At 47.6% G+C, this 27,192-nt stretch overlaps 1 protein-coding gene across 2 annotated transcripts in view; it reads right to left on the bottom strand.

The window, feature by feature from the left end:
- The window catches only part of LTBR (lymphotoxin beta receptor), a 45,182-nt gene extending 33,507 nt beyond the window's left edge, over positions 1 to 11,675 (bottom strand). Inside the window, exons 1-3 of one of the 2 annotated variants that reach the window (XM_069979934.1) lie at positions 11,581 to 11,675; positions 4,885 to 5,020; positions 4,263 to 4,575 (exon numbers count right to left, since the gene is read on the bottom strand). In XM_069979934.1, coding sequence (XP_069836035.1) covers positions 4,263 to 4,331 — 69 coding nt within the window. In that variant the 5' untranslated portion in view covers positions 4,332 to 4,575; positions 4,885 to 5,020; positions 11,581 to 11,675. The remainder of the gene's footprint in view (positions 1 to 4,262; positions 4,576 to 4,884; positions 5,021 to 11,580) is intronic. The other variant, XM_069979935.1, reaches the window with a different exon arrangement.
- Between the last annotated feature and the right edge of the window lie 15,517 nt (positions 11,676 to 27,192).

Genomic DNA, 27,192 nt, shown 5'->3' with positions numbered 1-27,192 from the left:
ACCTGATGAAGGCTTAAAATAGCCAAAACCCGTCGGTCAACAGCAGCCTGCATGCTTTTCTATTTAAAGGTATTGCCATGCCCGGAGCAGGAATACGTGTCTTATATAGTGCTAAGAGGGTCCTTTATACCCAGCACTGGAATGGACTTTGGGCTGTTCTGTTCTGTTTTGTAGATGCCCCCATGTTAAGTATAGACACCAAAAGTTCTGTATTGTACAATAAAAAGGACATTGGTTCAGCACAGTGCAGCCAAATCCAATGATCAGGGTTCCACAATATGATCTTGATTTTGCATGGTGTAGCGCTCATAAACCAGTGTTCTGCAGTGTACAGACAACACATAACCTTGTTCTGCAGTGTACAGACAACACATAACCTTGTTCTGCAGTGTACAGCCACGCCATGTCTAGCTATTGCATCACATAGCCCAGTGAGATCTGGGACCTACATTGGACCCTGTTCTTGTGGTTTTACATAGTGACCTTTCGTAATGGTCTGCATTGTATATAGCCGCCATTGATATGAATGGTGTACTATACCGCCACCAGACTTCTGCATTGTATAGCCACCAGACATCATGGTTCTGCATTTTATAGCCATGAGATATCACAGTCTGGTGCTGTATAAGCCACCGAGTATCTTGGTTCTGCATTGTGTACATTGCAGGGTGTATACTGGTTCTACATTGTGCAACCATCAGGCATCAGGTAATAGCTCCCCATTATTATGTATAGAACCGGATCAATATGGTGCAAAATGTGCGATAGGACCCCCACCCACCTACCATGTGCTATTTATTATACTGGTGTCTTCTCATGTGGCAGAGCACCACGGGTATCAGGGTCCAACATAGACAAATTATTATACTCCAGAGCTGCACTCACTATTCTGCTGGTGGGGTCACTGTGTATATACATTACATTACTTATCCTGTACTGATCCTGAGTTACATCCTGTATTATACTCCAGAGCTGCACTCACTATTCTGCTGGTGGGGTCACTGTGTATATACATTACATTACTTATCCTGTACTGATCCTGAGTTACATCCTGTATTATACTCCAGAGCTGCACTCACTATTCTGCTGGTGGGGTCACTGTGTACATACATTACTGATCCTGAGTTACATCCTGTGTTATACTCCAGAGCTGCACTCACTATTCTGCTGGTGGGGTCACTGTGTGTGGTATTGATACACTGTATAGTGGTAGTATTGATTCACTGTATGCTGGTATTATAATAACACTGTATGGCGGTATTATTTATATACTCCTTATAGCAGTTTCACATTTTGGCCTTGACTCAGGGTCATATATATACAATGTTACCCAACACCCCTTTAGATTACACCTGTAAAATCTGTGTACAAAGGTTCTGCATAGGCCGGTGTATACAGCTTCCTGCTGCACCTATATCACTGGCTGTATAGCAGGCGGAGGCCTGTAATGTAGCAGAGCTGGATTTATCATTTGCTGCATGTTTTTTGCATTGTAATAAATCAGTCCTGAGTAAGGAGACAGATAAAGATGTCACTGAGAGTCCTGACAAATGACAAACCCAGCTCTGCTACACCTGACAATCTCAGCTCTACTACACCTGACAATCCCAGCTCTACTACACCTGACAATCTCAGCTCTACTACACCTGACAATCTCAGCACTACTACACCTGACAATCTCAGCTCTACTACACCTGACAATCTCAGCTCCGCTACACCTGACAATCTCAGCTCCGCTACACCTGACAATCTCAGCTCTGCTACACCTGACAATCTCAGCTCTGCTACACCTGACAATCTCAGCTCTGCTACACCTGACAATCTCAGCACTACTACACCTGACTATCTCCGCTCTGCTACACCTGACTATCTCCGCTCTGCTACACCTGACAATCTCAGCTCTGCTATACACGCTGGATGAGCTGCACCGAGATATTACAACTCATATCAGGAACCGCAGCCGTGAGGATCATAAACAAATAACAGATATTGAAACTCTCTGGTTTCCCATTGATGTGTGACAGTGCGGGGTCGTATAGCAACCTACCATTAACCCTTCAGGTGCCAGTGTGAACATTACAGCAGGGGTGGCGGAGAGTTTCCTCCCATACGTGTAGCTGTATGAGTGTGCTGTATACACTGACTGCTATGTATATACTGACTGCTATGTATATGCTGACTGCTATGTACAGTATATACTCTGATTGCTATGTATATACTGACTGCTATGTATATACTGACTGCTATGTATATGCTGACTGCTATGTACAGTATATACTCTGATTGCTATGTATATACTGACTGCTATGTATATACTGATTGCTATGTATATGCTGACTGCTATGTACAGTATATACTCTGATTGCTATGTATATACTGACTGCTATGTATATACTGACTGCTATGTACAGTATATACTCTGATTGCTATGTATATACTGACTGCTATGTACAGTATATACTCTGATTGCTATGTATATACTGACTGCTATGTATATACTGGAATAATGCGGCTGCAGAGATGAGTTTGTCATTTGGTAGAACACAGAGCAATATAACACTGCCTTTTTGTTATGTTTACAGAGGACGCAGGTAACTTACTGGGATATCACAGCTGCCCTGAAGAGTAATGAACACAGTCAGCTCTGCTACATCTTTGGGGACTTAGCAGAACAATATGTACATATGCAAATATCTGTACGCTCTAGTCACATGGTCTGAGCTCCCTGAGCCAAAAGTGCTGGGGGCTGTCAGTGGAGTTATAGCAACAGGGAACTCAATGACAAATTCAGCTCTGCTACATCTCCTGCTGCAGACCCCTACACCTAATATTCTGCTGCAGACCCCTACACCTAATATCCTGCTGCAGACCCCTACACCTAATATCCTGCTGCAGACCCCTACACCTAATATCCTGCTGCAGACCCCTATACCTAATATTCTGCTGCAGACCCCCAGATCTAATATCCTGCTGCAGACCCCTACACCTAATATCCTGCTGCAGACCCCTACACCTAATATCCTGCTGCAGACCCCCAGATCTAAGATCCTGCTGTAGACCCCCGACATAAGATCCTGCTGCAGACCCCCAGACCTAATATCCTGCCAACATAAGACCCATAGCCCCCCAGACACAGGCTCTATCCATAGCCCCCCAGACACAGGCTCTATCCATAGCCCCCCAGACCCATACTCTATCCATAGCCCCCCAGACACAGGCTCTATCCATAGCCCCCCAGACACAGGCTCTATCCATAGCCCCCCAGACACAGGCTCTTTCCATAGCCCCCCAGACACAGGCTCTATCCATAGCCCCCCAGACCCATACTCTATCCATAGCCCCCCAGACACAGGCTCTATCCATAGCCCCCCAGACACAGGCTCTATCCATAGCCCCCCAGACACAGGCTCTATCCATAGCCCCCCAGACACAGGCTCTATCCATAGCCCCCCAGACACAGGCTCTATCCATAGCCCCCCAGACCCATACTCTATCCATACCCCACCAGACCCATACTCTATCCATAGCCCCCCAGACACAGGCTCTATCCATAGCCCCCCAGTCCCATACTCTATCCATAGCCCCCCAGTCCCATACTCTATCCATAGCCCCCCAGACACAGGCTCTATCCATAGCCCCCCAGACCCATACTCTATCCATAGCCCCCCAGACCCATACTCTATCCATAGCCCCCCAGACCCATACTCTATCCATAGCCCCCCAGACCCATACTCTATCCATAGCCCCCCAGACACAGGCTCTATGTATGACAGTTCCTTTAACTTTAGCTGCAGTCCCCCCTCCTCCCTGTATGGTGAGGTTTAAATGCCCAGACTCCAGCACACACCACACACCATGGCACCAGCACACAGCACACACCATGGCACAGCACATAGCACACAGCACATAGCACACAGCACACACCATGGCACCAGCACATACCACACACCATGGCACCAGCACATAGCACACACCACACACCATGGCACCAGCACATAGCACACAGCACACACCATGGCACCAGCACACAGCACACACCATGGCACCAGCACATAGCACACAGCACACACCATGGCACCAGCACATAGCACACAGCACACACCATGGCACCAGCACACAGCACACACCATGGCACAGCACATAGCACACACCACACACCATGGCACCAGCACATAGCACACACCACACACCATGGCACCAGCACATAGCACACACCACACACCATGGCACCAGCACATGGCCACCCTGTGCCCTCTCCTTACCTGCCGGAGGTTCCATGAGATAATTCCCAGGCAGAGCAGCACAAGGCGGGGGCAGGGTGGCAGATCCATGGTCCCGGTTTTCAGGGGTCACATATTCAGTCCTATAACACAGGGTATGGATTTTTCCGGTTCCCCCTTAGACTCCAGACAGGTTGCCGGTCAGGTCTTTCCAGATGTCGCTCACTTAAAGGAATCCTGGGATGGTCTCCCTCTTCTCCGCCGAGCCCTGTGCAGGGTTCTCAGGAAATCCTGTCGTCTCCCTTAGAGTATTAGACTTTACTTTCAATCTCCGCTTAATTTTGGCAAAAACTTCCTGTTATTCCAGGAAAGAGTGTGACAGCCGGGACCTGAGTCACAGGGAGGAGTGCAGGACTGGGGGCAGGGACTGTGACTATCTATAGGCCGTCCTTAAGGGAAAGGCCTCCTGTAGTATCCAGTGTCAGAGGGAGACGCCACATGTCATACAACTATATAACCATACAGTATAAATATACAGTATATAGCACCTCTAAGAGAGTCTCCAGAGATGACGCCATTTCACAAAAACGTACAAAAATATTTCATGAAAATAATAATAACAATAATAATAATGAGGAGGAGGATAAAACAGATGGATGCTTACCCAGTGGTTGGGGTAGACTCCTAATACTCAGGAGACTACCATGTGCTACAGATTTTGCAGGTTTTAAATGTTTTCAAGCTTTTTTGTTTGGTCATTGAGGTTTTTGTTTCAAGTTATAATTGATATGTTCATTCTGCTGGTATAATAAAAAAAAGAGTTTTTATTAAGATTTATTGGGTGCACAGCTTGTTTCTTCTACTGTACACTGTTGTTATGTGCGTTTAGCTGCACCCCTAAGGTCTATTAGGTGGTGCCCACCTATTGTTGTTTACCCTTTAGTAGAAGGCCCCCTGTATAGCGCCCCCTTTAGTAGGTGAACCTTTGTATAGTGCCCCCTTTAGTAGATGGCCCCCTGTATTGCACCCCCTTTAGTAGACAGCTTCTTGTGTAGTGCCCCTTTAGTAGATGGCCCCCTGTAGAGTGCCCATTTAGTAGGTGAACCCTTGTATAGTGCCCCCTTTAGTAGATGGCCCTGTTTATTCTGCCCCCTTTAGTAGACAGCTCTTTGTGTAGTGCCCCTTTAGTAGATGGCCCACTGTAGAGTGCCCCCTTTAGTAGGCGGACCTTTGTATACTGCCTCCTTTAGTAGATGACCCCCTGTATTGTGCCCCCTTTAGTAGACAGCTCCTTGTGTAGTGCCCCTTTAGTAGATGGCCGACTGTATAGTGCCCCCTTTAGTAGACGAACCCTTGTATAGTGCCCCCTTTAGTAGATGGCCCTCTGTCTAGTTCCCCTTCTTTAGTAAATGGCTACTTGTATTGTGCCCCCTGTAGTAGATGGCCCTCTGTGTAGTGCACCCCTTAGTAGATGACCACCTGTGTAGTGCCTCCTTTAGTATATAGCCCCCTGTATAGTGCCCCCTTTAGTAGATGACCCACTGTGTACTGCCCCCTTTAGTAGAAGGCCCCCTGTATAGTGTCCCCTTTAATAGTCAGCTCCTTGTGTACTGCCCCTTTAGTAGATGGCCAACTGTATAGTGCCCTCTTCAGCACATGGCCCACTGTATAGTGCCCACTTTAGTGGATGGCCCACTGTATAGTGCCCCCTTTAGTAGACTGCCCACTGTATAGTGGCTCTTTAGTAGATGACCGCCTCTGTGTAGTGCCCCTTTAGTAGATGATCCCCTGTATAGTGTCCCTTTAGTAGATGACCCCTCTACCCCATTTAGTGCCCCTTTAGTAGATGTCCCTCTGTGTAGTGCCCCCTTAAGTAGATGGCCCTTGTATAGTGCCCCCTTTAGTAGATGCCCCCCTGTGTAGCTCCCCTAATGTAGATGAAGAGAAAAAAACAGAACTGACCTCCATCACCGCAGGTTTCCCAGCATGGATCTCCTCTTCTCTCTTCCAGCACAGGCAGAGTGTGTAACAGATGCTGCCTGCACTGTCAGTCCTGGCCGCCCGAACTGCTCACAATATTATCCGCCACTAAGGTGTGAGGTAATGATGGAACCAGAGGGGGCCCAAAGGAACCATGGTAGGTGGGAGGTTCTATCTATCTATCTATCTATCTATCTACAACAGAGGAGCACAGCTGCAGTTGTATTATGGTGCCAGCAGGGGCATAGCTAGGATTCACGGGGCCCCATAGCAAAAAATTTTAAGGGACCCTCCTCCCCTACGTAGAACACAAAGCACTGCGCGCATATACACACACACATATATATATATATATATATATATATATATATATATATATATATATATATAGTATATGCTCTGTGATGTGGCCAAAAATACAGGAGCAGACTACCTTCTGCTTAACCCTTTATGAACTGTAGTGTGTAAGTGACCCAAAGTTCAGAAGACATCTGCTTTACTGCTGATGCACTGATGCAGTGTAGCAGAGATCTGTGTCTTCTGCTTGTTAACTCTTTTTTGTGTTTCAGCATGTAAGTAAACATTGGGTCACTTCCACACTGCAGTACATAAGGGGTTAAGCAGAAGGACACACGTTCTTACCTTCTCCCTGGGGCCCCCCTCTTGCACGGGCCCCATTGCAACTGCCTACCCTGCCTCTATGGTAGCTACGCCACTGGGTGCCAGCAAACTGAATGTAGCGTTCTTTACGCCATGATAGAATCAAAAATACATTCAACGTTCCAGCTCCCTCTTGGCTTCTTCCTCAGTCACTTTATGTGATTGTTGAGTGATTTTTTTATGTTTTGTACACGGTAATGGATTGTCATTAGTTGATGTGCAGCACTTGTGGTTACTGAACCAATTGAAGATGTGTGTATATATATATACAAGACTAGATTCACTGTTCACGTGCTTGACAATGGTTCCATTGTGACGATCAAAACATCACCTCACGTGTGGATGTGTTTTGCACCTTCTGTGGAAGATTGAATGAAACACGTCAGGGGACATTTACCAAGACCAGCACACAAGTACACAATCACAAAGGTACACAGGTACAGAAGTACAGAAGTACACAGGTACACAGGTACAGAAGTACACAGGTACACAAGTACACAGGTACACAGGTATACAAGTACACAGGTACACAAGTACACAGGTATACAAGTACACAGATACACAAGTACACAGGTATACAAGTACACAGGTACACAAGTACACAGGTACACAAGTACACAGGTACACAGGTACACAGGTACACAGATACACAGGCACACAGGTACACAAGTACACAGGTACACACAGAGACGGGCTGTTGACCAAGGCTGGGCCCCCCAACCCCACTGTAACTATGGCAGAACTAGCGTGGTGTTTATAGTACAGAATAGATAATGTCAGTATTCCCTGATTTATGCAAAATTGATGTAGAAAAGCAGCAATTTTTTGCAAATCATGACAGAACAGTAGCAGTAAACCACCGAAAGTATGAGTTGTTTGGGGGGCCATAGGCCGCCCAGGAGCTCAGGGTCCCGGGCAGGGGCGTAGATATTGTCTCCTGGGCCCTGGTGCAAAAGGTCAACTTGCCCCCCCCCCTTTCCAAGCGATGCTATTGATAGATAGATAGGAGATAGATAGATAGATAGATAGATAAAATCTCAAGACTAATATTACCAATACCACCAGTATATAGGAAATATTATCACCACAAATACTGCCACCATACTGTTACTGACCAAATTCTGTATACTGAGACCAATATTGCCAATAATACCAGTATACAAGGGGCAAATATTACCGCCACACCACAACCACTACCATATTGTTACTGACCAAATCCTGTATACTAAGATCAATAAAACACAGTACCAGATTACAAGTAATAGATATTACCACTGCATACTAACTAACACCACTACATACTGACTGATACCACCGCTGCTACTGACTAATACACCACATACTGACTAACCCCCACCGCTGCTACTGAATTATACCATCACATACTGACTAGCACTGCAGCTGCTACTGAATAATACCACCACATACTGACTAACACTAACACTGCTACTGACTAATACCACCACATACTGACTAGCACTGCAGCTGCTACTGAATAATACCACCACATACTAACACCACCACTGCTACTGACTAATACCACCACATACGAACACCACCGCTGCTACTGACTAACACCACCACATACTAACACCGCAGCTGCTAATGAATAAAATCCACTGTACAAAGATCACTATCACATACAATCTCATACAGTCACATAGAGGGAGACCCAGCTCTTCGTAGGCTCTTTACACCATATATATTTCAGTGCAGATAGATTTAGTGACTCACAGGGAGACGTCTTCTCTGATCGGAGTTCTTCCCTTTTCATTTTCTTCTTCTTCATCTGCCCTGGGCTGTTATGAGAACTTCTCTGAGCCACGAATCCACAGAATCTGCCAGACAGGCATATTAGGCTCCTCACTCTGGCACCATCCTCATCTCTATACACACTGCACATCTGTATTAGCCCCTTTACACCCTCGTTTAGTGGGTAGGCTGACTCTATGTGACCCCCCTTGTAGTATATGCCCCTCTCTGTGTGGTCCACTATAGTACATGCCCTATTGTATACACCCCTGTGTAGTCCCCCTTATAGATGGCCCCCCATGTATCCCCCTTATAGATGGCTCCGCATGTGTTATCTCCCTTATAGATGGCCCCCATGTATCCTACCGTATAGATGGCCCCCTGTTAGCCCCCATGTAATCTCCCCTTATAGATGGCCTTCAGGTTTCCCCTTATAGATGCCCCCCCAGGTAATACCCCTTATAAATGCCCCCCCAGGTAATACCCCTTATAGATGGCCCCCCAGGTAATACCCCTTATAGATGGCTCCCCCAGGTAATACCTCCTATAGATGCCCCCCCCAGGTAATAACCCTTATAGATGCCCCCCCAGGTAATACCCCTTATAGATGCCCCCCCAGGTAATACCCCTTATAGATGGCCCCCCAGGTAATAACCCTTATAGATGGTCCCCCCAGGTAATACCCCTTATAGATGCTCCCCCCAGGTAATACCCCATATAGATGGTCCCCCCAGGTAATACCCCCTATAGATGCCCCCCCAGTAATACCCGTTATAGATGGCCCCCAGCCTGTGCAAAAAGACAAAACGACAACACAACTCACTGACAACTCGCTACCCTGCCGTGTCTCTTTCCTCCTGGAGTCCGGTCTGGGTGTTGGCTGTTGGCTGGCGCACGGCTCTCCGACTCTGTCCCGTCCCCGGCAGCACAAGCATCAGTGAGCTCAGTGTGCACCCTGGGGATTTTACTTCCGGCACGGGGGCGCTTGTTATAGACACACCCTGCGCCGGAAGTACTTCCCCGGCGCACACTGACCTCACTGATGCTTGTGCTGCTGGGGATGGAACAGAGCCGGGGGCCCGTCCCAGCCTCCCTCTTGTGACCGCAAGCAAAATCCCCCTTGGTAGCGGCCCGGTCGCCGCGGCAACCACCGCGACCGCGGTAGCTACGCCACTGGCTCGGGGCTACCACCAGAAACGGACCTATTATAATCCGCTACTGGGTACACAAGTACACAAGTATACCAAGGGGTCTTACATAAAGCCCTGCCACTAGCTTCCCAGACTGATTTACTAAGTGGCACACGCACACACCTCATAGTAAATCCAGACAGGCCTGCACCTAGCACATCTATGCCTGCTTGGGAGTAGTTGTAGATTTGTGCCATGATTTACACCTGTGAACGGGGGACACAGCTGGCGTATGCCATAAAAAATGGGCTAATCTGGTGTACACATGGGGCACATTTTGATAAATGTCTCCCTTCATATTCACATAAGGCGGTGTGCTTTGGATTCCTCAAGCCAGGTATCTGACATCTATATATCATCTATCTATTATCTATCTATCTATCTATCTATCTATTTCCTATCTATCTATCTATCTATCTATCTATCTATCTATCTATCTATCTATCTATCTCCTATCTATCTATCTATCTATCTATCTATCTATCTATCTATCTATCTATCTATCTCCTATCTATCTATCTATCTATCTATCTCCTATCTATCTATCTATCTCCTATCTATCTATCTATCTATCTATCTATTATCTATATATTTTCTATCTATCTCCTATCTATCTCCTATCTATCTATCTATCTATCTATCTATCTATCTATCTATCTATCTCCTATCTATCTCCTATCTATCTCCTATCTATCTATCTATCTATCTATTATCTATCTATTTTCTATCTATCTCCTATCTATCTCCTATCTATCTATCTATCTATCTATCTATCTATCTATCTCCTATCTATCTATCTATCTATCTATCTCAGCACACAGGACTTCGTGAAAAGTTCAATCTGTATTGGTGATTATTCCATACAAAGCACACAGTAAGCACAAAAAAAGCGACGTTTCGACGTCTCAATGACGTCTTTTTCAAGCCAGTGAATACATTTCAAAGCAAACACGTGATTTATATACAGTATCCTGTGCAAAGCAATTAGTGATGTGTGTATTCCACACCCATTGTGGCAGTCAGCTGTCGTGGGAGAATACATGTGTAATAGCATAAATTATAATTCAGGATCTGCAGCAGATCTGCAGCAGATTTGATGCTGTGTTCAATTATTTAAATGAAATCTGCTGCAGAAAATCAGCTGCAGATCCTGTAGGTGTGAACGCACCATAAGGAGCATCTAGCTCCAACGTGATAAAGTGAAAGTCCATGTTAATAAAACATTCATAATAGTCCACGAAAATGTGTATATACAACACAAGAAACAGATCGGAGCAGTTGTGATTATTTTACACATCGTGATCAGCAGCATCAACCAGGACGTGAGAGCTTGGAACGCACGCCATAGGTGGAACGCACGTCCATCTTGTTTTGAGTCACCGGGGATGTAGCGTCCTGATGTTATGGCAACCAATGATGTCAAGAGTAAATGTAAATGTTGGACCAAGCAGTAGACACTTTGGCCCAGAACTTTCATAAAAGGGGATATCTGAGAGACCTGATACAACATATTGACACAGTGAACCTATTGACAGGACCAGTCTATTAACCACACAGAAACAAAAACAGGACAAACAGCGTATACCTTTTGTATCCACTTACAATTCATTAAGTTCTCAAATCTCCAAGATTATTAACAAACACTGACACATAATTGAACAGAGTTATCCTCAGATTGCTACCCTGAGTAATAGACCATTGATGTCTTACGGGAGAGCCAGAAATATTAGAGACACTATTGTTAAGACTGATGTGACATTAAACAAATCTGTACTTACCTTTTTAGGTCCTCGTACTGTTGGCAGTTATCCCTGTGGCAATTGTGTAAATTGCAAGTATGTTCAGAAAGGACAAGTGTTTACACATCCAGGCACTGAAAAGACATATAAAATTAATAAATTCATGAATTGCAATACAGAATACATCATATATGTTTTGTGGTGCCCATGTAATCTGGTGTACGTGGGTGAAACCACATATGATGCAAAAACGAGGATCACACAACACAGATATACCATACGAAAAGAAAAACATGATCTCCCGGTCTCCAAGCATTTCTAGAGGCGAAACACAAAGAGAGTGACCTGAAATTGATGTATATTGACCATGTTCCTCCACCATCTAGAGGTGGGGACCGTGTGTCTATGCTTAAACGAAGAGAACTTGAGTGGATTTTCCGACTTAATTCTCTTAAACTCCATGGACTAAATGTGGAATTTAAAATCCTACCTAAATATTGTTATATACGATGAATTCTGTTATATGTAATAAATTGGCTATGTTACCAATCCACGTTGATTCTACACCTCGGGATGTCACAGCATCGGTCCGGTAATTCATATGAATAAACACTTACACTGTTGAGCCCCCACAGACTACCGTGGACATCCCGCCATGAGGTCATCCAGGATGGAAAGTTCTATCCAAGTGGGCTCTATCCGCCGTATAATACGGGGGAATGGAAGACTGTGTTAATAGGTTGGTCTCACAGTGCGAAAAAAGTACAATATTTACATTTACATTTACTCTTGACATCATTGGTTGCCATAACATCAGGACGCTACATCCCCGGTGAATCAAAACAAGATGGCCGTGCGTTCCACTTATGGCGTGTGGTCCAAGCTCTCACTTCCTGGTTGATGCTGCTGATCACGATGTGTGAAATAATCACAACTGCTCCGATCTGTTTCCTGTGTTGTATATACACATTTTCGTGGACTATTATGAATGTTTTATTAACATGGACTTTCACTTTATCACGTTGGAGCTAGATGCTCCCTTATGAATTATAATTTATGCTATTACACATGTATTCTCCCACGACAGCTGACTGCCACAATGGGTGTGGAATACACACATCACTAATTGCTTTGCACAGGATATATAAATCACGTGTTTGCTTTGAAATGTATTCACTGGCTTGAAAAAGACGTCATTGAGACGTCGAAACGTCGATTTTTTTGTGCTTACTGTGTGCTTTGTATGGAATAATCACCAATACAGATTAAACTTTTCACGACGTCCTGTGTGCTGCAGTTACTTTTTGGATTTCTACATAGACACCTGTGGATCGGGGTGTGGACCACGGCACCGGGCAAAGCTCTTTTCTTAGAGTGCTGCGCTACCTGAGTTTTGTATCTATCTATCTATTTATCTATCTATCTATCTCCTATCTATCTATCTATCTATCTATCTCCTATCTATCTATCTATCTATCTATCCATCCATCTATCTATCTATCTATCTATCTATCTATCTATCTATCTATCTATCTATCTCCTATCTATCTATCTATCTATCTATCTATCTATCCAGGGCCGTTTCTAGCGGCGGGCGGGCCGGGCGATCGCACGGGGCGCTGACAGATAGGGGGCGCTGGTGCACCCTCCGGACCTCACTCAGCCCCGTGCGTGCCTTCCGCCTGCACGCCCGCCCCATCATCTGCCCCTGCGCTCGGCCCATCACCTGCCACAATACCGCCCGCAGCTCCCTGGAAGATCCCCCGCAGCTCCCCCCCCTTCCCCGGACCGCACCCCACCTCAGTGGCGCGCAACACCCCCCCCCCCCCCCCCCCCCGCGCGCCCCGTCACCTGCTCAGATGACCCCTGCCTGCAGCTCTCCCCGGACCGCGCTCAGCCGCCACCGCCGGGCCGCAGCCCCCGCACGCATCTTCTCTGCTGGGGGATCCTGTTTCGCGCAGGCTTGGGGAGAAGAGGAGAAGAGAGAAGGATGCCGCCGTATGCCAGGATGAGGTGAGTATAATGTGTTTTTATTTTCTCTTGTGTGTGTGTGTATTTAGCGGGGACGGGGGGGGGGGGGCAGTGTTGCTATAGGGGAAAACCACAAGGGGGTTTATTACTATTACTGTGGGGAGAGCCCTGGGGGGATTATTACTATTAGGGGGGGGGGGGGGGGGGGCAGTGGGGGGATTATTACTGTAAGGGGGAGCACTGGGGGGATTATTTATTACTGAAAGGGGGAGCACTGGGGGGATTATTTATTACTGAAAGGGGGAACACTGGGGGGATTATTTATTACTGAAAGGGGGAGCACTGGGGGGATTATTACTATTAGGGGGAGCCCTGGGGGATTATTTATTACTGTAAGGGGGAGCACTGGGGGGATTATTTATTACTGTAAGGGGGAGCACTGGGGGGATTATTACTGAAAGGGGGAGCACTGGGGGGATTATTTATTACTGAAAGGGGGAGCACTGGGGGGATTATTACTATTAGGGGGAGCCCTGGGGGATTATTTATTACTGTAAGGGGGAGCACTGGGGGGATTATTTATTACTGTAAGGGGGAGCACTGGGGGGATTATTACTGAAAGGGGGAGCACTGGGGGGATTATTACTATTAGGGGGAGCACTGGGGAGATTATTACTATTAGGGGGGAGCACTGGGGGGATTATTACTGTAAGGGGGAGCACTGGGGGGATTATTACTATTAGGGGGGAGCACTGGGGGGATTATTACTATTAGGGGGGAGCACTGGGGGGATTATTACTATTAGGGGGGAGCACTGGGGGGATTATTACTATTAGGGGGGAGCACTGGGGGGATTATTACTATTAGGGGGCAGCACTGGGGGAATTATTACTATTAGGGGGAGCACGGGGGGGATAACTATTTGGGTACTGCACAGGGGGCATTATTATTATATAGAGGCAAAGCAGGGGGCATTATTACTATATGGAGGACACAGCAGGGGATCCTACCTACAGGGGGCAACCTACATACCTACTGACTTTACTGCATATGACACAAAGAAGTGGAAGTTGTTGTAAAAGTGCGGAGCCTAAGATGTTTGTCTGGCAGGTTCAGAAGAGATGAATTGTGGCTGCAAGAAATCATCATGGGGGGTCCGGGCCAGATGGAGGGGAAAAGTGACGCCCCAGATCAAAGAAGACGTCACCTGTGAGTCACTGAATTACTTTTTTTCGCCTCAAGTTAAAAAAAAGGTTGAATAACACGGCTCTATGCAATAATACACACACTGCTTCTCTATAGCAACAATCGCCCCCCCCCCCCCCCCCTTGACATTACTTGAAGGGGGGGGGGGGGCGATTTTAGCAAGATTCGCCCTGTAGTCAAAATTACCTAGAAACGGCCCTGTATCTATCATCTAAAAACCTTAAAAAAAACTTAAAACCAGCCCTGGCAGTCAAACCCCAGCAGCCCACATACCATATCATGGATAGCCTTAAACATGTGAACCCCGCCATCAGCACCTAAAAATAATGCTAGTCACATCCTGTCACTCACAGTAGGCGTCTTCTCTGAAGAGCCGTCCACTTTTCCTTTTCTTCTCCATCTGGCTCCGGCCATCATGAAGGCTTCTCTGGCCATGACTCCTCTTCACGGGATCTGTCAGACAGACATTTTAGGCTTCTTTCTTCAGCAACATCCTCATCTATACATCCCCCATATAGAATAGCCCCCCCCCCCCCGCTGCACATCCCCCATATAGAATAGCCCCCCCTGCATCCCCCATATAGAATAGTCACCCCTGCATCCCCTAAGTATAGAATAACCCCCCCCCCCGCATCCCTCAATAAAGAATAGCCCCCCTGCATCCCCCTATATAGAATAGTCACTCCTGCATCCCCTCAGTATAGAATACCCCCCCCCCCCGCATCCCTCAAAGAATAGCCCCCCTGCATCCCCCCAGTATAGAATAGCCCCTGTAGAGCCTCAGACAGTAAGCCACCCCCCCGCATCCCCCATATATAATAGCCCCCCTGCATCTCCCCATATAGAATAGCCTCCCCTGCATCCCCATATAGAATAGCCCCCCCTGTGCATCCCCCATATAGAAAAGCCCCCCCTGCATCCCCCCATATAGAATAGCCCCCCCTGCACCCCCCATATAGAATTGCCCCCCTCTGTAGAGCCCCAGACAGCAAGCCACCCCCCCCTGCATTCCCCCATATAGAATAGCCCCCCTGCACCAGCCCATATAGAATAGCCCCCCTGTAGATCCCCAGACAGACAGCGATCCCCCCATATAGAATAGCCCCCCTGTAGAGCCCCAGACAGCCATCCCCCCCTGCACCCCCCATATAGAATAGCCCCTCTGTAGAGCCCCTTACAGCAATCCCCCCCTGCATCCCCCCATATAGAAGAGCCCCCCTGCATCCCCCCCATATAGGATAGCCCCTCTGTAGAGCCCCTGACAGCCACCCCCCCCCTGCATCCCCCCATATAGGATACCCCTCTGTAGAGCCCCAGACAGCCATCCCCCCCTGCACCCCTCCATATAGAAGAGCCCCCCCTGCATTCCCCCCATATAGGATAGCCCCTCTGTAGAGCCCCTGACAGCCATCCCCCTGCATCCCCCCATATAGGATAGCCCCTCTGTAGAGCCCCTGACAGCCATCCCCCCCTGCATCCCCCCATATAGGATAGCCCCTCTGTAGAGCCCCTGACAGCCATCCCCCCCTGCATCCCCCCATATAGGATAGCCCCTCTGTAGAGCCCCTGACAGCCATCCCCCCCTGCATCCCCCCATATAGGATAGCCCCTCTGTAGAGCCCCAGACAGCCATCCCCCCGCATCCCCCCATATAGAAGAGCCCCCCCTGCATCCCCCCATATAGGATAGCCCCTCTGTAGAGCCCCAGACAGCCATCCCCCCGCATCCCCCCATATAGAAGAGCCCCTCTGTAGAGCCCCTAACAGCCATCCACATCCCCCCCCCCCCAATGGCCACATGTAAAGGGGTTAAAAAAAGCAAAAAAAAAAAAAACATTCTCACCTCACCTCGCTCCCGGCAGCTTCTTCCTCTCGTTCCCGGATCTTCGGTCCACAGCTGCTTCTCCCTGCTGCAGCACAGCGGCGCCTCTTCTTGCTTTCCTCCCAGGTCCTCAGCGGCGCGTCAGGGAAGTGACGTCACTGCTGGGGGCCTGGAAGAGGTGCCTGCAGACGTTCCTGCGCGCAGAACGTCTGCGACCCCGGGCCGGCCCTGACAACTTCTTCCAGCGGCAAAGACCGGCCCGGGGGGGGGGATCACATGCCACAAGAGTGACTGGCAGGGCCGGGGGCCAATGGCGCGGCCGCTGCAGACTGTGAGCGTTCATCTTGAACGCTCACAGTTAAAGGGCCAGGGCACCTGCCCTCTGCAAAGGCTGAATGAATAGCGCAGCGGCCGGCTGCGCTATTCTTGCAGCCACTGCTGAGGGCCGGCGCACATGGTGGCCAGGACCGGCGGCCCCGGATTGGTAATCCTGGCAGCCCAGCGGGCATTTGCCCACTTTGCAAGATTACCAATCCGGGCCTGTATCTATCTATCTATCTCCTATCTATCTATCTATCTATCTATCTATCTACAGTATCTGTGTCATCTCTCTCATATCCATCTCTATCTGTTGATGTGATGCAGTTTGTGCGGCCAGTGTCAGGAGGAACTTGTGAGAAGAGGTCAAGTACATAGGAACCATTTTATTTCTCCTTTTTATCCCCTCCCACTTGTGGTTCCAAAATTGCATCAAAACAGACCATGTGATAGCAAGCCCGGCCCTGAATTGCTGGTCACTTGGGGATATCATGTGCCCAGGTGTTATGGGCCTTCTACACTGGCTGATTACTGGTAGGGTGCGTTGCCACAAATCTTCCTTTGGCCAATAATCGGCCCATGTAAAAGTGACAGCAATCGGCCGAGAAACTGGCAAACAACCAATCCTCGGCTGATCGTGTCTTTAGAGCAGGCTTTAAAATTTATTGTTATTGGTGGCCAATAAAGGGAAACTGACAACACAGCTATACATATATCCGTGTTGTCAGTCTAGATCACAAGCAGCAGTCTATACCAAGTCTTCAGTCCTCCAGTCACTGCTGTATCTTCAGGCCCTGCCTCCTCCAGAATGATTGACAGCCAGAGGAGGTGGAGCCTGAAGAGACAGCCAGAGGTCAGAAGACTGGAGACTAGAGATGAGCGAACCGGGTTCAGGTTCGAGTCGATCCGAACCCGAATGTTCGGTATTTGATTAGCTGGGGCTGCTGAACTTGGATAAAGCTCTAGGGTTGTCTGGAAAACATGGATACAGCCAATGACTATTTCCATGATTTCCACATAGCCTTAGGGCTTTATCCAACTTCAGCAGCCACTGGTAATCAAATGCCGAAAGTTCAGGTTCGGATCGACTCGAGCATGCTCCAGGTTCGCTCATCTCTACTGGAGACCCAGATACCGGATCACAAGCAGCATGGCTGGTAAGTATAGACTTCTGCTTGTGATCTGGTAACTAACAACACAAATATATACATATCCCAGAAACCAATATACAAATGTCTGTGCTGTCAGTTTTCAGGGCTGCACAAACAATACAAGGATCATTCGCATACTTACTGTATCCAGGTCCAGCCTCCTGAAGGCAGCTATATAACAGCTATACTTACTGTATCCAGGTCCAGTCTCCTGAAGGCAGCTATATAACAGCTATACTTACTGTATCCAGGTGTAGTCTCCTGAAGGCAGCTATATAACAGCTATACTTACTGTATCCAGCTCCAGTCTCCTGAAGGCAGCTATATAACAACTATACTTACTGTATCCAGGTCCAGTCTCCTGAAGGCTGCTATATAACAGATATACTTACTGTATCCAGGTCCAGTCTCCTGAAGGCTGCTATATAACAGCTATACTTACTGTATCCAGGTCCAGTCTCCTGAAGGCTGCTATATAACAGCTATACTTACTGTATCCAGGCCTAGTCTCCCCAAGGCTGCTATATAAGAGCTATACTTACTGTATCCAGGTCCAATCTCCTGAAGGCTGCTATATAACAGCTATACTGACTGTATCCAGGTCCAGCCTCCTGAAGGCTGCTATATAACAGCTATACTTGCTGTATCCAGGTCCTATCTCCTGAAGGCTGCTATATAACAGCTATACTTACTGTATCCAGGTCCAGTCTCCTGAAGGCAGCTATATAACAGCTGTACTTGCTGTATCCAGGTCCTATCTCCTGAAGGCTGCTATATAACAGCTGTACTTGCTGTATCCAGGTCCTATCTCCTGAAAGCAGCTATATAACAGCTATACTTACTGTATCCAGGTCCAGTCTCCTGAAGGCAGCTATATAACAGCTATACTTACTGTATCCAGGTCCAGTCTCCTGAAGGCTGCTATATAACAGCTATACTTACTGTATGAAAAAATACTTTTAAACTTGCAGCCCCGTGCCCAATGGCCGGGGCTTAGAATATCTATGTCCTAACTTTGCACCACCCCTCCGTCCCTCCTCCCCACCCTTTTCATCATTAGGAATGCAGCTGGAACATTTTCTCCTGTCTGAACATTGCACAGGTGTCTTAACGATCCAGCCCATGTTCAGTATTCACACAGGTGATGAATAGGAGACAATCTGCCTGGAGCATTCCTAATGATGAGGAGGGCGGGGAGTACGGACAGAGAGGTGGTGCCAACCGAATGAATACACAAACTAAGCCCCGGCGGTTGGGCACAAGGCTGCAAGTTTAAAAGTTGTTTTTTAGGACAATAACTGCATCACCAGCTGAACGGACCCCAGGACAGATCTTTGATTAAAAGCAGCTATCCGAAGGTACAAGTGGTTTGGGGGGGAAGATTGTGGGTACAGAGTCGCTTTAAAGAGACTGCACCAATAAATGTAACGCATACCAGCTAAGCCAGTAATATATAGAGTAAATGCACCCACTTTTTGTTACTAAATGTGGCCTATACCACCCAACCTTACAATGGTGGGCTGTATAATATAGAATCTAGTTGCACACACAGGGTGCTGGGAGGCGGCACAGTTATCTTCATCACCGTCATCTATACTGACAAGGCTGCATGACTTGCCAAAATATGAGAACTGACTGTACTCATAGCAGTAAGTATGGAAGTCCTGATATAACCCATCTTCTCAGCTCCTTTACAAGTTTATTGGAACTCCTCCGTTGTTGGTTGTCAAGGCACCCTTTACGGCATGGGAATACTGCCACAGTCATGTGACCAAGGCCACACAGTTGGCCATCTGCCAGCATTGGCCCAAACTTACCACCACCACCACCCTTAAAGATGCAAATCATCTGTACTGAAAGTACCCCCAACTCTTTCTGTTGGCCAAAGATAGGCGGGGGACAAAAATTTAAAGGGAACCTGTCACCCCCCGTGCCGGGGTGACAGGCTCCCGACCCCCCGTTAGAGCCCCCTATACTCACCTCATCCCGCCGGGTCCCGCTTCTGGAGGTGGTCGGGTGATGAAGATCTCAGCCGCTGCAGCCCGGCGCGCACTGAGAGATGAGTCCAACGCTCATAGAGAATGATGGAGCGCTGGACTCTCCTGTCATTCTCTATGGGTGTTGGACTCATCTCTCAGCGCGCGCGCCGGGCTGCAGCGGCTGAGATCTTCATCACCCGACCACCTCCAGAAGCGGGACCCGGCGGGATGAGGTGAGTATAGGGGGCTCTAACGGGGGGTCGGGAGCCTGTCACCCCGGCACGGGGGGTGACAGGTTCCCTTTAAGTGCGCACACTGGCCCTTTAAGAAGTAGCAAGAGCACATGTATGCACCCCATAGACCAGACACAGCTGATGCAGAGGCAAAAGCATCTGGACCGGGAGCTGGCAGCTACGAGTGACTGTACATCGCTGGGAGCTGCCCATTTCCATTACTAAACCTATCTGGCAAGACAAAATCAATATGGCTGACCAAATATTGTCTTCTAATCATGACTCAATAAGACTCTCCAGGATCTCCTTAACATATGCTGGTAATGGCATCTATAGTAATATACAGTGCATTAATATAGCCTCATACAATAGATACGGCCACCTTACCGTATACTGTAAACACTTATCATGAGTTTTTCTGGGAATTGGCGCCTTTCCCCCAATAACCTTTGATCCAGACGACGTCTGTTGCGAAACATATGTGAAACTTTCCACTGACTATCATTAGGGGTTCCTTAGGGATGTCTGTTCCCGAGCAGTCTCAAGGAACTTGTGTACAAAAGCATTTCCTGCATCATAGCCATTTCAATAGCCAGAAGTCTATAAGACAAATACTGGATCATATCGAGAGGAAGGTGCTTGAGATGGGTTAGGATATCCTGGTGTGATTAAAGATTGCACATAATGTGAGATTTCTTGCCTACTTTATCCGGTTCCTAAACAGAAAGTCTAGGCAAGAGGTAACATGCCATACTCCCCTCACGGTGCAGTGTGGGGGCCAAACAGTAAGTGACGGGTTTCGACACCCTGAAGATCATTGACTGGGAATAGCCCATCAGTCCGGAAATCCCCGTTAAGTGCAGGAAGTCAGGGCAGTCAAAGCTCAGATCTTTAGTCTTGAGTTCAACTTGACTCTGCATGTTCTCCATGATCTACAGGTTTTTTTATACAAATTTCAAAAACATAATGGCCGCCTTTTCTATGAAATTGAGGACTATAGTGTAACATAATTTAGTGCTGTTAAAGGGTTTTTTTAAGAATTTAACATTGTATCCTTATCTTGGATAGGTACAATAGGTAGTGGTCTGGCTCCTGTAGACCCACCTCCAGGAGATAGAGGAAATGAGTAGGCAGGGGCAATTGATGGACCAGCGATGGTTGACAAATAGCCGAATACCAACTGCAGGGTCATTGTAGGAATGTCATTGTTGTGTATAGGGTTGGAGGGGAGGGGTGCCATGTCGAACCCAAACCATGTCCAAGCCAAGCCTGACCTTCCCAAATCAAGCATTGATGGCCAATCCCAATGCGCCCCAAACCAGTCCTCAAGGGAACAGCTCATGTCTTGAAGATTTCCTTAATGGTGCACAGGTTATTTAGGTGTTAAATTGGACTGGCCCACCAGTAGACCAGGGATGAGATTATAACATGATAGTGTCCTGTATTAAGGCAAACTGAGGACAACCCATCTGAAATTAACCCTATGATGGACAGAAGTATAGATATTCAGGATGAAATGGTTATTCTTGAAAGAAAGTAGCGGATTTTTTGTGCCTTAATGATTTAAATGATTTGTACCTGATGAGGAGGGTTTCCCTCGAAATGAGTTATCTGGGATTATATTAAAGCTCTTTCATTAATATATATACATATTTCTATGCAACAAACTGATTATCTGGGTGAGTGGAAGACAGCATTCAACTATACCTCACTGAGCTTCTGATGGTGTCGTGATCGTAGCATGACCACATAACGTCAGCACTAGAGATGAGCAAACTTTTCCAAAGTTCGTCAGATTTGCAGGAGTGTAACTTAACCCCTAGAAACTCCAGGGCATACCCGTACATCCTGGCGCCGCTAGGGAAGTTAAGCAGCCAGGGACCATGGCTGTTAATTGATGGTCTCATGGATGGATCACCCTCCGTGCTCGTGATGTGATCGCGGAGGTGTGATCTGTTCGACTTACCCACCTAGGCCTGATCCCGATTCAGTAATCTATAGATCTGGGCTGCAGCAGCCCAGAGTAATACAGCACTGATCTTGTGGATAAGTGCTGTATAATGTATGCTACACTGATTGATCTATATGAGAGATCAGGGCAGTTGTATTAGAAGTCCCCCAGGGGCAACCAGCTCCGACTCTCCCGAATGCTGGCCGCCCTCTGCAGCGTCATCCGATGCATCGATGATGATACAGAGGGTGGCCGGTATTCAGGACAGTCCGCCGGCCGCCCGAAGAAGACGTCACTGGCTGAAGATCGGAGACGGAGCTCGGCACGTGACAGGTATGTATAGCGCACCACACACTTCCGGGTACACGTGCGGGGGTGGTGGGACACGGGGAAGGGGGCCATTAACAGACATAACATACATTACAAAGTTGTATAACTTTGTAATGTGTGTTATTCTGTGAATAATTCTTTACCGCCGCACTACCCCTTTAATGTAAGTGAAAAAAGGTGATTTTATTAATAAAAGAAAATCCCTTCCCCTAATAAAAGTTTAAATCAGCCCCCTTTTCCTATTTTATAAATAAATAAAAATAAATAAACATGTTTGGTATTGCCGCGTTCGTATTCGCCCAAATTATCAAATGATCAAATTTCTGATCTCTAAAGTAATAAAAAATGATCAAAATGTAAAAAAATTATCAAAAAGTTGCATATGCGCAATCAAGGTACCGATAGAAAGAACAGATCATGACGCAAAAAATGACATCTCACACAGCCCCATAGACCAAAGGATAAAAGCGTAATAAGTATGGGAATAGAGACATTATAGGGATCTCTTTTTTTTTTTATTTTATAAGCTGTCAAATCAAATAAAAGTTACACAAATTACCTATCATTGTAATCGTACCGACTTGAGGAACATAGATAATATGTCAGTTTCACCATAGGGTGAATGGCGTAAACACCCTCTGCCCCCCCTTCCCCCCAAAAATTGCATTGTACTTTTAATTTCATGGCGCAAATAATTTTTTTCTGGCTTTGCAGCATATTTCATGCAAAAATTAAGTCTGCCATTGCAAAGTACAGTTAGTGGTTGAAACAAATAAGGGTTCATGTGGGTCTGTAGGAGACAAAATCTTGGAAAAGTTCGGTTTGCTCATCTCTAGTGAGCACTCATCTCACCATTACATACTTTTCAGCAATTATAAATCTATGTGCGCCCTCCCCCCAATGTTTTTCTGTTTTTTTTCCCATGATTATAACACTACGATGAGTCACTGCATTACTGTTCTTTTCATGTGTTGGCCCCACAAGCCTCTGTACCTCTAAAGAGATACCACGGCTGTAGTTATTCTCACGGGAGCTTCACTTTCACCATGACTATTGTATTACCACAATAAGAACAATAGGGGTCACTCTTGACTCTTTGATGTCATACGCACAGGCATTAAAACTGTACAAAAAGTTCACCAGCGAACTTCAATCTTTTTTATGGCATCTTCATTTTACTAAAAATCCAAACCCCTTATTTCATAGAGACACACAGGTCCACTAAACCCTGAGTGCAAAAATGATATTTTATAAAACTGCTGTGCGAGCCGTGATAAGTTCACCCACCCCCTGTGTATATTACATGTATGTATGTCTGACCTAATGTACTGGGTAAGAGTCTGTACAGTGTATTTCGTGTTTGTGTATATGCATCCATAAAGGGAGGACGGGCTCAGGACGGGGCTGAGATAAAAGCAGCCGGGTACATGATAGAAAATGCAGTAATAAAATCTGTCCATACAGTACATATATATTAGATGCCAGGATGATCATAGAGCCCACGGCTTTAGGTACCAACTCTAACAATTACCTCTCTGGTCCAGATGTCACCTCTCTGCAGGATCAGCTAAAACTCAACATGGAAATAACAGAATTCATGATATTTCCTCCATATTGACCCCCCCCCCCCCCTTTAATCTAATGTGACAATTACAGCCAATGGCTTCACTATCTCCTCAGTACCACAAGTCCGATGCCTTGGCGTCACCTCCGATTCTGTTTTGTCATTGCAGACCCTCGCTACCTCCTGCCGCCTCCTCCTCAAAAATATTTCCTGAATCCGCAACTTTCCCAACTTTGACTCGGCTGAACTGCTGGTACTGGAACTGCCCTCATCATCTCCCACTTAGACTACTGCAACATCCTCCTCTCTGGCCTTCCATCTGTGGTGTCCCACTAGAGGTGTTACCATTGCATATACCCTTTGCAAAAGTCTGTACTTTTTGTGATCTTATTATAAAAAAAGTAGTACTAAGAATTGACCACTAGATGTCGCTGTATTATATATTAGTGTGTAGAAGTTAAACAGCTGAAGGATTACAAAGGGTTATTGTGTTTATGTGTGCTAGAATCTGTAGACTAGTAGGATTTCTGCTTTCTTCTCTGCTATCACCTCTCCTCTCTGTTCTTCTGTTGCACTCTTTTCACCCAATAACAGAGCACCCTACACGCTGTAGACGAAGTTAGTCCCTTAGGTGGAGGAGGAGCAAAAGCTTTCAGTTCGGGACGGGGGGGAGAAAGAACGCAAACTAGACAGCTCTCCACAGTGGTCCTATCTGGGCCCTGGCCCTCTGACAGGTCCCCAAAGTGCAGTCTTAGTAGGACGCAGGACAACATGCTGTTACCAATCTTCTCCCAAGTATCCTCACAAAGTACTATGCAGTGTTAAACCTCTTAGGAGAGGATTAGCCTACAGACAACCTCAACCCACGCCGTGGATTAGGAGAAGTCATAGAGCAGGACAGTATCCACTATAGAGCCATAGAGCCAGGAACTGATCCGGGTGGAGCAAAGTTGCAGTAAGGCTATGAACTCCATCTCGCAGTGCGGGTGTCAGCAGTGAACCCTCAGCATTTTGCTCAGCCCAGGTAACAAGATCTGGGGCCTGTGTAACTCATTAGTACGGTTTGGCCAATGCTAGTGGGCATACGGTGGTGTGAAGACTAAAACAAGGGTCAATAAACAGGCACAGGCAGTGGCAGAACTACCGCCATACCAGCAGTAGCTGCTGCTATGGGGCCCGGCACATCAAGGGGCCCGGCAGTGGGGACTGTGTGTGTGATGTCCCCTGGTTAGCTGTGCAGGACAAACACCTGACACTAGCTAATCAGGGGAGAACGATCTTTGTAGAACTGCAGGGATAACACTCACCTGCAGGGGGCGGCATCACAAAGTACGGAGAGAGAGAGTCCGGCCTGTCAGCTGCCTGCACGCATCCAGTGCGGTCGGATGACCTCTGACCTCTAGCTCTCTCCTGCCGGGACCTCGGAGAGAGATAGTGACAGCTCCCTCCTCCTCCTGTAAGTGCACATTTACTGATAAGATGTGTGTGTGTGTGTGTGTGGTTTTTATTTCTACAGGAGCTGTGACATTATAGGACTACAGCTCCCAATGTGGTCTGTCTGCTGTCCCTCCAATCAAAGGCATAGACAGACCACACTGGGAGTTGTAGTCCCACACTGTCTATATAGAAAGCTTCTGACTGCAGCTCCTGTAGGACTAAAAAACTGTTTATTCATAGTAGTGCCAGGCTGGAGACAGTGGCGTAACTACCAGGGTCGCAGCAGTCGCCGCTGCGACCTGGCCCGCCACAAGGGGGGGCCCGCGGGGCCCGCTGGGCCCCTGAGGCCCCCCCCTCATCAATCACTCTTGTGACCGCAAGCATTGTGTTGCTTGCGGTCACAAGAGGCCGCCTCCGTCTGCCCCGGATCATGCGCTGCTGCCGGGGGTGTTGCGTCCTATCCCCGGCAGCGTGCGCATCATAGAGTTCACTGCTCCGGCACAGGGAGCGCACATTAGAGACGCTCCCTGTGCTGGAGGTCCCAGCACAGGGAACTCTATGATGCGCGCGCTGCCGGGGATAGGACGCGACACCCCCGGCAGCAGCGCATGATCCGGGGCAGACGGAGGCTGAAGAAGAAGAGGATCGCCGGGGGAGCGCGTTGTTAGGTGAGTTGTGTGTGTTTTTTTTATTTATTTTTATTTGTTTTAATAAAGGAAAGAGGGGGCTATCTATAGGAGGGAAGGGGACATTTATAAAGGAGGGGGGAGAGGTGGCCATCTATAAAGGGGGGCAAGAGAGGGGGACCTTCTAGAGGGGGGGTATCTATAAGGGGGGGAGGGGGCCATCTATAAGGGGGGGAAGAGTGGGACCATCTATAGGGGGGGAGGGGACCATCTATAAGGGGGGGAAGAGGGGGACTATCTATAAGGGGGGGGGAGAGGGAACCATCTATAAGGGGGGAAACAGGGGGATCATCTATAAGGGGGGGGAGAGGGGGGCCATCTATAAGGGGGGGGGGAGAGGGGGACCATCTATAAGGGAGGGGGACCATCTATAAGGGGGGGAGAGAGGACCATCTATAAGGGGGGGGAGAGGGGACCATCTATATAAGGAGAGGGGAGAGTGGGCCATCTATAAGGGGGGGCGAAGGGGCCATCTATAGCAGAGGGGGCCATCTATAAGGGGGGGGAAGGGGCCATCTATAGGAGAGGGGGCCATCTATAGGAGGGTGGGAGAGGGGGCTATCTATAAGGGGGCAATATATAAGGGGGGGAAGGGGCCATCTATAAGGGGGGGCATCTATAAGGGGGGCAACATAGGGGGAGAGGGGGCTTTCTATAAGAGGGGATATACAGAGGGGGCATCTATAAGGAGGCTACATAGTAGGAGGCATATACTATAAGGGGGGATACACAGAGGGGGCATCTATAAGGAGGCTACATAGTAGGAGGCATATACTATAAGGGGGGGATACACAGAGTGGGGACCATCTATAAGGAGGCTACATATAGGGCATACACTATAAGGAGGTCACATAGTGTCAGGGTTACCCACTAAATGAGGCCAATACAAATGTGCAGTTTGTAGAGAGATTACGATGGTGTCAGAGTGAGGAGTCTAATATGTCTGTCTGGCAGATTCTGTGGATTCGTGGCTCGGAGAAGTTCTCATAATGGCCGAGAGCAGA

This window comes from Dendropsophus ebraccatus, chromosome 8, assembly GCF_027789765.1.
Source record: "Dendropsophus ebraccatus isolate aDenEbr1 chromosome 8, aDenEbr1.pat, whole genome shotgun sequence".
NCBI classification, from domain to species: Eukaryota; Metazoa; Chordata; class Amphibia; order Anura; family Hylidae; genus Dendropsophus; species Dendropsophus ebraccatus.
The sequence above is the reverse complement of the archived record's forward strand: the minus strand, read 5'-3'. Positions and strand labels throughout refer to the sequence as shown.